At 37.9% G+C, this 13,933-nt stretch overlaps 1 protein-coding gene across 1 annotated transcript; it reads left to right on the forward strand.

Moving 5' to 3' along the window:
* Nucleotides 1-8,972: 8,972 nt before the first annotated feature.
* On the forward strand, nt 8,973-13,555 carry evx2 (even-skipped homeobox 2). Its single transcript, XM_023284305.3, has 3 exons — nt 8,973-10,063; nt 10,444-10,685; nt 11,147-13,555. The coding sequence occupies exons 1-3, from the start codon at nt 9,670-9,672 to the stop codon at nt 11,759-11,761; spliced, it is 1,251 nt and encodes a 416-aa protein (XP_023140073.1). The 5' UTR covers nt 8,973-9,669; the 3' UTR covers nt 11,762-13,555.
* Nucleotides 13,556-13,933: the final 378 nt, after the last annotated feature.

Genomic DNA, 13,933 nt, shown 5'->3' on the forward strand with positions numbered 1-13,933 from the left:
AAGGAGAGATAAATAAGTATTCTAACTTAGGGAAACCTAAACATTAATGGCTCCTGGATGGCAAATAACAGGATAATTGTGGGTTGTTTTTTTTTTTTATCACAAACTGTGAGCTCATATATAGTAGGACAAATGGATATTAATTCACAGGCATGCTTTCTGAAGACAAAATAAGTATTTTCTCTTTATCTTTATGGTGTACACATCATTTTGTGTTATATTCAGGACAGGATTACTTTGGTTTGTCAACCGGAGCATCTCGACTGCAGCTTCCCTACAATTAGAAAATTAGGAGAAGCTTTAGTGTTGAGTTTTAGTGTCATTTACTGCTCTTCGTCCTTCATGTTTAGGGTGTCAGGAGCCAAATTGAGGAGCTTGAGTCTGGTTGTTTTCCAGCTCTTTGAAGGAAGCTATCCGCCGTCTATTGTCCTTGGTAATAAACTTGCTGCTTCCCTCGTTCAAGTTCTCTGGGCTGAGAAATGCTGCCTTGAATCTCCCAGTGTTTGGCTCTCAGCAGTGTTTTCATTCAGGAAGATTTAAAAAAAAATAATAATAATAACCTAACTCCATTTAATAAAATTCACAGAGATTGCAGACTTACATCAAACCTCATGTAAAATAAAAACATCAGGTGAAGTAAACATTGGAGGAAAAACTAGCAAACGTTTTGACTTTTTTTCTTGTCCTGTCCATTTGGGAACACTTTAAACTCCAGCCTGAATTATCTAAAGTAATAGACTAGAACCAACAGTCCCTTAGTGGGTTTTACTGACTAAAGGTAGGCTGACACTCCTGTGTGGTCGCATTTAAGCTCCATCCGTGGATGGAGGATTTACCGGAGATATTCTCGGTGGAATTTCATCATTGTGAAGCTCGAAACTTTGCTTGGCTGCAGGTTGCGACTAATCTCACAATTTTAACGAAACTGAATCACCTCCAATAAATATATGTATACAAAACTTAAAAAAAAATGCCTAACTAATGTTTTTTCCCTTATAGCGATTTAAGTCACAATTTCTTACTTTCCACAGATAACCGCAGAGCCTGATTTTATTTGCTAAGTAGAAAATTAATAACTTATATAATATAATATTACTATATGATAGACTACTGCTTGATTCTGCACAATCGGATCCTTCGTTATTTTTGATTAAAATTGCGCTGAAAACATCATCTCCAATCTTACGAGAAATAAAATCAAATCCTAGTGCAACATTAATATTTCCAGCACCAAATCAACAAAATAGCGTTTTATTGAATGGCTGATAACCCTCGAATAAGTCGGCTTTAAAAAATGCCTGATCAGAAGCTACTTGTGCATGTTAAACTCCAAATAAGCTGTTGAACGGCACACACTTCTAATAACTATTATTATTTTGCCTCCTTTAAAAGTCACATTATTGTGTGAATGAACAATTACCTATTATTTTGCAGTCCCACTTTATGCACAGATTTCTTTTTCTTCCTTTTTTTGGAACGAAAATGATCATCTCCAAATGTCCACAAACAAAAACAACAATACTTAAATCCGTTAGTAACTTGAGAACATAATAACTACATTTTGGCACTAGGTTGCCGTCTAAATGCTTCCTCACAACAACAAAAAGAACAGCATTTCATTTGAAAGATTCATTTCCGCCTTGTATCATGTCTCCTATATGTATTAGCGAAATAGTGGGATTAAAACACTTCTTATTTGATCATTCTGCCATGTTGGACAGGAAAATGGATTTCATTCCTTCCTGGCAACGTCAAACCACCACGTCAACTTTAAACCTACCAATAATAAAAACAAAAAGAAAGAAACTAGCTGCATCAGGGATTTTTTTTTTCAGATGTTTGGGAGTCTTACTTATCAATGCAATGATAACTGCGTGGTCCTCCTCTGGTCAAAGAGAGAATCTGGTTTTCACACATGGTTGGTGAAGGCAACAATTAGGTTGTCCTCCCTGTTCTGTTGTTTGGGTTGTCTGCATTCACAGGACTGAGCCACTAGATGGCCCCCTCACTTAAGGAAAGAAATCCAACAAACACAAAGGCCAAGCTGCTTTGACAACATACATGCATGAAAATGGCATAAAATCACTGCTTCAGTCAGCATTGGGAGACATATTACAAATTAATTGGTTCAGATGCTTGGACTTTGATATCTGGATCAGATATATTTGTTTCTGGTTAAAGTAACTGAAACCTTCTCTTCTACACAAACTAAACAGACATAGAATGTTATATTTGCATCATATTCCTGAACTAGTCTCCACAAATTAGTCCCAGCTTTGGGTCCTCTTCCTATCACAATGCTACAGTTCTTCTACTCTTGATTTAATGAATAAAAACGCTGGAATGAAACTTAAAATGCTCTTATTTATATAATGGTTTGGCCTCACACATAATCCCATTGGTTAAGTGGCCTAACAGCAGTGAAACATTATTGTTTGACTCATTATCTGCATTATTTAACAGGATTATAAAGCCCTATGAGTTAAATAACTAAATGTATATTGTGTCAATAAATTTTGAATCATTCAAGTCCACAATCTACATATTTTGAACAACTTTGTGTCCTCTGCACATTTTATTTTGAATTGCAAATTATATAAATGTGAGGCTTGGGACGTTATTTGGCTCCGTTTCTGTAGTTTAGACATTGCAACTGCTAACAAAATACGAGTTCAGACTCAATCCTGAATCCCTTTTTGTCTATGTTCCTCACTTTACCCGTTTCTTCATGAGTTTGGTGTATACAAAATGCAAACTTTCTCAAGATTTGCAATTTAAGTCTGACTTACCTCCATTTTCATGTTCATTCTTCATATGTTTAGTTAATATTTAAACCCTGGTTTCCTGAATACATGTGGTCCATTAACAAAAGCCACCACACCCTGTGATCCACATCCATCACTGAAAGCATTTCATCTTATTAAATATTAAAATATTAAACAATTTAAGCCAATAAACCTCTAATGGATCACATATAAACAGGCACACACAAACAATAATAATGAGCACAACACACAGCTGCTCTTTTTCCCCCCCAATTTTAGCTACATTTAGCTTGCAAATGTCTACGTACATCTGCATTTGTCAAAATAGCTGCACCCTGTTGGGGTTTTTTAAAGGTGGAACTGTCTTTACTCAGCTGCAATTATGAAGTGAAGTTCAAGGAGTGAAGGATTCAGTTTGCACTTTCAACTGCATGAGCACAGAGCAATAAAGCAGCTAAACAAACCAGATGCTCACTGTGATGGATAACTACACCAACCCCAATGGAAGTTTCATATCTTTATGTCGTATTATTTGTCAGAATTGTGTTAGGCTCTTCTGCACCCCTATTGGCCTTGCAGCAGCAATCTAAGTGTTTGGCTGGTGAATGAGCGTCATTGTTGACACCTGGGAAGGTGTGACTTGCATTTCACTGCTCTATTGCTGCCGGAGCTCACCGTATTTTCACATCTGCTTATTTGTTTGCATTTTATGCCCAAGATGTTAACTCAAAGTATTTACTTATTGAAATAAAAGCCTTATTTTGTAAACTCTGGTATCTATCTCCACTTTATGTTGTAGCATATAAGCTTTGTGTTACTGTAATATTTAAAATACTACACTGCTTGGCAAATAGGCAGCAGTATTTTCAAGTGAATTAATCAGGATTAAATGTGCACAAACACTATCCTTTGACTCCTTTACTCTCTCCCCTACAGTTGATAAAGTAGATATTTTCAGCTTCGGTCATCATAGCATCACAGGTGCAATTCACTCCTGCATAGTTTCTTATTTTTTTATTTATTTTTTTATTGCCACTCATAACAATTTCACAGCTGTGAAGATTCACAGCATCTTGTGATTTGTCTGCCCTGAACTTAGAATTGTGAACAAACGATAGAAGACATAGATATGTAAAGACCATATTTATTATTTGATCATTAGTACTGTTTCAAAAGGGCTGAGATCTGAGCACTGTATTTCATTCCTCATGTTGGGAATCAGAATAAAGTATCTATCTTATCTTATCTTATCTTATAATATCATATATCAGTCTTCAGTTTCCAATGACTCCTATAACTCTTAGCTTTTCTATGACGGAATCATTAAAACACAATTGGCTTTGTCACAAAAAAACAACCATGCATTTTGTGAGAGTGATATTGGACAGTTTGCCACTGGTCCATCCAGTCTTGATCTGTCTCTTTCCCACTGTACAAAGGATTGAAATTAATAATAAACTGCTTCCTACCAGTAACTTAAACACCATACTTATAAAATATTAGAAGTGGTTTTTCATTATTATCACTGAAAGAACCTGTGAGACATGAAATTATCCCTTCTTTCAGTATTTACATGCTCTTGCTTGTCATAATATAATTAACCATGCTTTACTATGGATCAGCAGCATTTAGTTATAGATAGTTGGTTGAATGTATCACTTTAGATTGAATAAACTTAGCTTGGCTGTTGCAGCTCTGACTGGATATTTTATCTCATCTATATCAAACATTTTAACAGATCATCCCTTGCCAGCAATCAGTTAAAAGTTAGGCAACAGTTTTACCACTTCTAACCATGGATCAGTTTGTTTCACCAACATGCTTTTTTTACTAGGATTTGTAACACTTTCCTTTTCATATATGTGCCTTAATGAATTCATCTTAAATGCTTATGTAAATAAAATATCCACACATCAGTATGCTTTGCAGACAGAAAAAAAAACATTGGGAACAGATTTAGCAGAGTGAATGGAGGCTTTTAGAGAGGTAAAAGTTCCACCTGTCAAGGAGCCACATTGAAGCCTTCGGTTGCAACTCCACCAAAAACCACCAGAGGAACACTGAGTCCAAGAAAACTGGTTCTACTGAGGTTAGCTGGGAAAACTCCCAACCTTCTTAGGATAACTACAGCCTCACGGCTTCTACCATGTGCTTGAGCTATGGCTGAATTTGAAAGTTATTATTCTACAAAATAAATACCGAATATCACAGAGAAATGTGGTGTAAAGCTTCTGTGCTTCGCTGACAGGTGTCTTAGTCATGTAATGACAACTATTTCCAACAACAGCTCCACCACACTCTCTTCTCATTGCCCATTATCGCATTTTCTGGATTGTTAACACACTCGTGTTTTTAATGTCTTGCCTCTAAGTGAAAGGAAACATGTCATTTTGTTCTTTAAATGAAACCCAATATGTGTCAGCCTTTATTTCTAGCTTTCAGCTCTTGTAGGATGTCTCTTCTTATGGGTTGTTTAGCTCATTTTTAGTGTTACACTCACACTCTCAGGCAGATATTACATGAAGTCTCTCTCCAGGACAGTTCTCAAATTCAGTTTCTGTTAAACTGTTCATATCTTGGTCAGTCAGATCTTACTCGTTACCTGTGGTCCATTGCTCACTGCTCTGCATGGCTAATATGTGCAACAGTTTTGCAGTATTGTTCATTCATGCATTTTTATTGCTTTATACTGCCCTGCAATATTACTGACACTCAATTATGCACGCTGTTATATTATTTTATCAATGTTTTCTCTTCTGTTATTATTGTAGTAACTTTGGAGTCTTACAGTCATACGTTTCTTATGTCTTGATTGTTGTTTCATTAGTTTTAGATAATATTGCCAAATAACTCCATTCGAAAATCAGCTATCTGGCTAAAACTGGCACATTTGTGTTGATTCATGTATATTATCCTTAATAAATAAAGGAAATTAAGCTTTTTTAAAAAAAGGGTGTGACTAATCTTTTGGATTTATGGGCTACTGTGTTTTACATTTATAGACATCAGTGAGGAATCTTTAAGTGTATTTTTATTGAATTGTGTTGTATTTGAGTATTTTTACAGTTAAAAAAACACATCATGACCAGCCATTTCCCATTGAAATCACACAGACATAGCTTTTAATGAGCTTGAATCTTGTTTCCCCATAATGTCAATTTCAGCACACACACTGAAACAAATGACAACTTCACCACTAAAGAGAAATACTCAGTGGGAACAATGACAAGTCACTAACAACGACCTCAAAACCTCTGACAATGTCCATTTTCTTTATGTCCAAAAATGAGTTCAAAAAGTAAATAAAAATCCAAAATACACTTCAAATTTTGCCAAGGCGACATAAAATTGTTCCAAAAAGACTCAAAACTGTAGAAAAAGTATCTTGAAATTTGTTCAAAATAACTAGAAACTTGTCTAGACTTAGTTAATGTCCATAATGGCTCGGGACTATCCAGAAGGACTTGAAATCTGTCCAAATCATGTTGCAAATAATTAGAAATGTGTCCAAAATTACTTAAAACTGTCCAGAGAGACTCATAATTTGTCCAAAATGACTCAAAATTGACAAGAAAGTCTCGAAATTTGGTCACGGGTTTAAGAATGACTCGAAATGTGCCAAAAATGACTAAAAATTTGTCCAGAAGTATATTGCCCTTTGTAGCCTTAATCTGTGGCCTTAATCACCTAATGAGGAGAAAAGTCAATTGAAAATATGTCAACTCCTCCCAGTGCACTTTTCCCAAGTGTACCTCTCATTTGCAGACACTAGCAGCATTCTGTGAAGGCTTAACAGCAAACTTTGCAGATGGTGGCTTTACATGACAGAGAAGGATAACTGTGAGCTACAGAAAAAGAAACTTCTTGCTATTAGTGCTGAGAAACCATGTAATCTTTCATCAGCACTACTGTTCTTGACTACGACAGGCCCTGTAAAAAAAAAGGCAGGTTTCTATTTATAAACCCCAAATGTTTTTAACACATGTATAGGTAAAGTCAGTGTGACTGACTCGTGTTCTCAGTGCAGCTGCACATTTCAGCTGAAGAGCATAACATATGCATCTGTGCCATGAATCTGCCTCTGACGAACAGCTTGAGAGCCACTTCAAGTCATCCATGAAACACTTCATGTCCAAGTATAAATGTAGCAGAAGCGTGAGGGAAAGACTCCCTCACTAAAATGCTGTGTCACGGTTGGATAATAGTAATAATAACAGAAACATATACTTGTCTCAGGAAAGGGAATCATGAAGGTGACAAGTGAATATGCTAGCTGCAGCTTCAGAGCAGAATCCTGTATATTTTAAGACCTTTTAATCAAACAGTAAAGACAACAATGAATATAATGCACTCTTATGATAAGATGACAGCATTATATTAAATCATGAACATAAAAACATTATGTGTTTAATCAGACAAGAATCATTGATAAGATTAGCAGCAGTGACACACTTATCTTTAATCAGGCCAAAGGATAAAAAGATGAACATAAAGGCATAAGATTTGATGTGATTTTCAAAAACAGTAAGATAATGTACATCTCCTAACTTTTTGCAGTGACTATCTCTTAAGATAAAGCTCTATTTTCATCTGATACTGCCGGATTAAGAAATTAAAATGAAATGCAATCAAGACAATCACCCCAGATGCAAACCTTTTTTGAGTTTTACCTGTCAATTATTGGCTGTATCTGTGCATATACTGAGCATATTTAAATATTCTCTTTTTACATCTCATGGCTGCCTCCCCCTTTTTCCTGAAACTCATTTTCTAACAAGAGGAAAAAGAATAATCAGCTGCACAATGAATCCAGTACATATGCAAATTATCTAATTATATGGAAAATCATAAAGCTCTAAGATAAGAAATTCATTTTAGTGTCTTGTTTGAGCTTAATGTTATATTTACTCAAAAATACAAAACATGGTATTAACTAACAAAATGATGAGTGTGCTTAGCCTAGATTTCATTTACTTGTGTGCAAATTTCATTAATTGGTCTCATCCTGTGTGTTGCAAAACATGAAAAACTACTTTTTCAAAAATGAAAAAACACTTTAGCTTGATTTACACAAACACTCTTTTGACTAATGGGGATAAAATATAGTTAAATGAGCTGCACATTACAATTGATAATACAGAGACATCAAGCTTAATCATCTTGTATCCTGCATCTCAAGCCCTATATGGTCACTATGTATGTCACTATACAGTCCCACATTGTCTGTTATAGCAACAGTTGATTGTGTTCTGAGTTAATTCCATTATAGTCATCAGTTATGCAAAAAAAAAAAGGTGCACACAATGTAAGGTTAGAGATGAGGCTCGTTGGGTTTACAAACTGCCTCCAGCTCCTCTAAACTGGCCTTGGAGCTCATTCATTAAAATAACACAATGCATTAGTTTCACTATTGCTACTATAATCACAAGAAAACGTTCCTAAAGTGCAGGACAAACATGTCAGTACACCAGGTAAACCACAGCTTACACCTCCTGTTCCAACAGCTTCCATCAATGGTAGCAATTAATATTAAAACCTGCAGGAGGCGCCAGAGGACGGACAGAGGAAAATCTGATGCTGCCTTCAAAGTCTTTTCACACCGAGAAACTGGGAGTCCATGCATGGCTGTTATGTCTTTACATATCGAGTTAATATGTGAGGTGCATGAGCATGTAATTTTCTTTAAAAAACAGCTTAACTATCATGCAGCTGATTAAGGGTTCTGAACAGGGGCTAACAGCAAATGAGAGCAAATAACAAGATTCTCTTAAAAACACCAAATATTCACGTGTAAGATGCTAAATCTGAGTAATTCAGTTAAATTCATCTTGAAAGCCAATTGAAACAAACAAGGACAATGCAAAGAATTAGCTGGAACGAAATTTAACTGAGCAAAAATGTGATAATTGATCTTTAAGTTATAATATAATATTTCAAAAGTGGCCTCCCTTTTCATACATGTAAGCTTTATTCATTGTGCATTCATACATATAATATGTGTGTGCTGTAAAATGTTGTCGGCTAATAATGTGGCTATTATGTGCACATCAAAACGTGTCATTAACGAAAAAACAAGCAAAATACTAAAGAAAAATACCTCATCATGATCTCGATAAGTGAAAAATAATACTGTTAATCTCTTGTCACAGCGTTGCACCTTAATCTCATTGCACTTCACGTAGTGATTAAGTCGCAGAAATGGCAAAAAAGAAAGAAAAAAATGAACTAAGAGGGATAAATAAAAGAACAACGATTACAGAGGGGGAGGGCGCAGAGAGAGGAGGCAAACAATAGAGAATCAAAGCATAATAATATTCCTAAATGAAGAGGGAAATGTTGCTCCGCTCATTTTATTAATCAGACTGTCAATTTCACCCAAGAGGCCAAACCCAAGAGCAATCTAAAACAGACTCAGAGATCAACCCAGGGACAAGCACCTCGCTCCTCACTCCTCTCTTCCTCTCCACTTGGATATTATTCGTCTGACCGAAGGCCGCCTCCATCATCAAGTGACAGCCCTCTCCTATTTATTTGCTTATAAACCTGTTACAATAAATGATCATTGGAGCAACGTCAGCCGAGCATTTTAACAACGAACAGCGACCACTTTTTGATGAATGACATTTCTGCTGCTGCCGGGGAGGATGCACGACTCATTTTGAGCAGTCGCTAGTCGATTGCATTCAGATTCTTTTCATTTTTTGCGTCTTGCTTATAAAAAGCTTTACAGACAGTTATTTAGACACAGTTGCTGAGTTGCATGCGGATTTAGCTCCGACACAACTCATTGGTGCTCCAGCCCCCTGGACAAGCGTGCTGCTGCTGCTACTGCTGGTGGTGGAGGTGGTGGTGGTGCTGGTGGTGTGTTTTTGTTTTTTTCACCCCCTTTTTTTTGCGCGGCTTAATGATGGAGAGGATAAGAAAAGAGATGATATTGATGGAGAGAGGTCTGCACAGTCCTGTCGCCGGGAAGAGGCTCTCAGACACGCCTGGAAATTCAGTGCTGGAGGCCCTGGAAAACTCTCAGCACGGCGGACGGCTAAGCCCGAGAATAACTTCGGCTTCTCTCCATGGAAACCTCGGGGACATCCCGACCAAAAGCAAATTTGAAATTGACAGTCTTTTCGGTACGCACCACAACAGCGAGAACACTTCGTCGGCGGAGATTTCCTCGTCGGAAAGCAGGAAGAAAATGAGCATTTACTCCGAAGTTTCGCAAGAATCAGATATTAACAGTGATGTGGAGGTGGGATGCCCCTCGCATCGCTCCCCGAGCCAGCACAAGGAAAACAACAAAGGTAGGATTTGATTATTTTTCCTCCACATTTCTCTTTGGTTTGATCTGTGCGAGCAGATTTCATTCTGGATCATTTTTTATTAATATCACAGTAGACTGCTTTTCCATTTTAAAGCAGAAATTTTTAAAAAAAAGTGGTGTTATTATTATCATTATTATTATTACTAATAATAATATTGATAATATTATTGTCATTATTACTATATTAATAATACAAAAATATCTGTTTTTTTGCACTTGCACTTCTTTTTTACTGTTATTAATATCACTGAGCTGTCAAATATACTGTAGGCCCCCCCAACACACACAAGTCTGGAAGTATTCCATATTATTTCAATTTTTATCAAATTCACTAACAATTTGATTGCGTCCATTTTCCAGGTTTTTCAGACAGTAATTCTGGATCTTCCAACTCCAGCTCCAACTCCCTCCAGAACATGAACGGTAATTCATCGGGAGGATCAAACAATTCAAACAGCGACCAGGTCAGAAGGTATCGGACTGCTTTCACCAGAGAACAAATCGGACGACTGGAAAAGGAGTTTTACAGGGAAAATTACGTTTCGAGACCGAGACGGTGCGAGCTGGCCGCTGCGCTAAATCTGCCCGAAACTACAATTAAGGTAAGACTCAAATTCCTGTCCAGTGTGTGAGTGTGTGTGTGGGTTGCATGTGTTTGTGCAGAGATGTGGCTATGAAATGAATAATTCTAATCATGCACTGCAGCTGAAAAAATAGATGGCACGTTATCTCCAAAAATGTAGCATGCTATTTTTATTTTGCGCATGAAACTAGATTTTTATTTATGGCGAAACCCTAGTCAATTCAACCGTTATGCAGCCTGTATAATTCATTCGTAGCCCTATTCGTGGAAATTCACCTGCAAAAAATAAAACACCTGAACGAATTGAATTGAGTTAATTTGTAGGTTTTAGCTCTCCAGTTTAAGAACATTTGTAGGAAACATTTCCGTCAGTGCAGGTTTCAGTGTCTCTCCTGAACCACCCTCTCCAGAGGTCTAAATTCAGAGGCTGAAAACAACATGGCAGCTTCAATATGGGCCTTGTTTTGACTCTGTGTGCAGGTGTGGTTCCAGAACAGGCGGATGAAGGATAAAAGGCAGCGTTTGGCGATGTCCTGGCCCCATCCGGCAGACCCCAGCTTCTACACTTACATGATGACGCATGCGGCAGCTACAGGGAGCCTACCTTACCCCTTCCACTCGCACATGCCTCTACATTACTACCCGCACGTCGGTGTCACCGCAGCAGCAGCAGCCGCCGCCGCCACCGGTGCCGCCTCGTCACCTTTCGCCACCTCCATCCGGCCCCTCGATACCTTCCGGGCGCTCTCCCACCCCTACTCACGGCCAGAGCTCCTGTGCAGCTTCAGGCACCCGGGACTCTACCAGTCGCCCGCAGGCCTCAACAGCTCGGCGGCGGCGTCAGCGGCAGCGGCGGCTGCGGCCGCGGCGGCGGCGGTGAGCGCTCCGTCCGCCACCGGGCCTTGTTCGTGTCTGAGCTGCCACAGCAGCCAGGCGGCCAGCGCGCTGGGCTCCAGGAGCACCAGCGCTGACTTTACCTGCACAGCTTCCGGGCAGAGATCCGAGAGTGGATTTTTGCCATATTCTGCCGCTGTTCTCAGCAAAACCTCAGTCCCGTCACCAGACCAACGAGAAGAAAGTTCACTTAACAGATAACTCATCTCACAGCCACCGTTTCCTATTTTGCTCTGTAGTCCTACTTTAGGGGATAGGCCTACTTTAAAGATCACAGCTGAGTGAAGCAGCTAGAGGCAGCACTGGAAACACACACCAACACACACGTGGAGATTCGTTTCTAAAAATCCGATTCAATTTCAAAAACACTCTGCAACATCTAAAATTTTGCAACTCACAACTTTTCTAAAGGCTTGTGTTGGACCCAATTTAATGTGTAATTAACACATATTTTGGAGAAAAAATAACAACCCATTTACTTAATTCAGTCTGCCCTCATGCCTCAATCAGTGTGACATTTTTAATTATTTTCTAGAATTTCCACACATATCTCTGCGGCTCACATGTCCAAACTTCAACGTGACCAACTCAGCTTTTTGGTTTTAAAATACTAAACTGATTATGCCATCTAAATTTAGATAGCAGAAGGTCTCCTTTTTTCCCCTCCTTGCTTTCTTTTTGCCCAGCAGCATATCTTTCTTCACTAGGCCTAATAAACTGAGATTTTTTGGCAGCAATAGCTTCTCCAACACCCAGCCTGTGCTCTGTGGGGACACCCCTAATCAGCTTAGAAGGTGCATCTAATTCTGCAGCGCGTCTTTGGTGTCAATTTTTATGTTAATAATGAGAGGATCATGACAAAAATTGCCAATCATGTACCTAGATGGAGCTCCTTTGAATACGTGACTGTAAGAAAGTTCCTCGTTTTGAGACCCGCTGTCAAGTGCTAACAACCCGCGGAGGGAAGTCATTAGACATACAAAAGAGCTGGAACAAAGCGACAGTGCTGGTACACAGAATGCACTGAGAGAAGATACTATCTGACACATGGAGGCTGGGAAATATTACACACTAAAGTAGCTTTCCAAGAGCCACCCTGATTTTATTCTAGTTGTATTTTTTTTGCTGTGTTGATGATGAAGGGAAATACCTCGATATATCCAGCAGCCTCTCTTTTTATTTACATTGCTGAACCTCATTCTAAAAAGCCAGTATTTTCATAGGTATGTAAATCCCTATAGGACCTCTTCACTCACAGTGACGGGACTGAGCAAAAGTTCAGGGCAAAAATAGTCCGGCTTTTACAATCTGTCTGCGCCTGTAAAAATGGCTTTTTTTCTCAAAAAAAATATAAGTCGTTCCTGTTGGGACATCACCAATATGTTAATTATAAAACATGTGAACTGTAAATCGTTAAATATTTTGCAAATATCACGGATAGTCCTACTGATACTAGCTGAATTATTGATCTGGAAAAATGCACCATGAAAAATGTGGATTGGTAGGCTATTTTTTCACATTTTTTTCCTCTCTCTGTCTTTTTATTCTTATTTATTTTTGTGTGACTTGCTGAATGTTTTTTAATGTTAAAAACACTGGATGTACTTCTCCAACATGACCATCACGGTAGCCTACAAAAACTGGCGTGTAAATTCACCAACAGTCCAAAAGAAAAATTCACGATCTGCTTTTTTTCCCGTGCAGAATTGAAGAATTAATTATGGAGAACATTTTTCTTTAGGGTCCACTCAAAAAAATGATAATAATAATAGAGGCTTTGAAAGGGCTGATAAACAGGCACTGAAATTAAATGAAAATGTATTGGCCTTTTTGTCCCTAGGGTCTCTGTTATAACTCTATATCTCTGTATTTAAAATATCAATGACTGTATGAATTTAAATATTTTAACTTGAAAAAAAAGTGCAATATGAAATGTAAATCATGTTATTTATTGATCGTGTTTGTTCTTGGAAAATAAATAAAAAAATCTTTACACATTTTTTCTTTTTTTTTGCTTCTTGACACTGTTGGAGAAGAAATAAAATGGAAAAGGGAATTCTCTCGCATGCAACAGCAGGGCAGCAATCTTTAAATAGAATTTAGTTTTTTTTAATTGCATAAAAGAAGGCAAATATATTTTTAAACAACAGTGAAGATATTTTTGCAGGCTTATTTAGGTGCCGTGGTGGCATATCTATAGAAAGTCAGTGTAACATTAATTAAAAATACGTGGAAAGCTACAGGGAATATGAGGCCTGCCATCACGGGTCATTCCGGCCCTATAATTTACCATTATTTTTACATTACCTCTAAATGATACAAGCTGATACTGTCGTTAATTGCACTTGGTTAAAATATAGCCTACACCAGAAC

The sequence above is a fragment of the Amphiprion ocellaris genome, chromosome 11 (genome assembly GCF_022539595.1).
Source record: "Amphiprion ocellaris isolate individual 3 ecotype Okinawa chromosome 11, ASM2253959v1, whole genome shotgun sequence".
Lineage (NCBI taxonomy): Eukaryota > Metazoa > Chordata > Actinopteri > Pomacentridae > Amphiprion > Amphiprion ocellaris.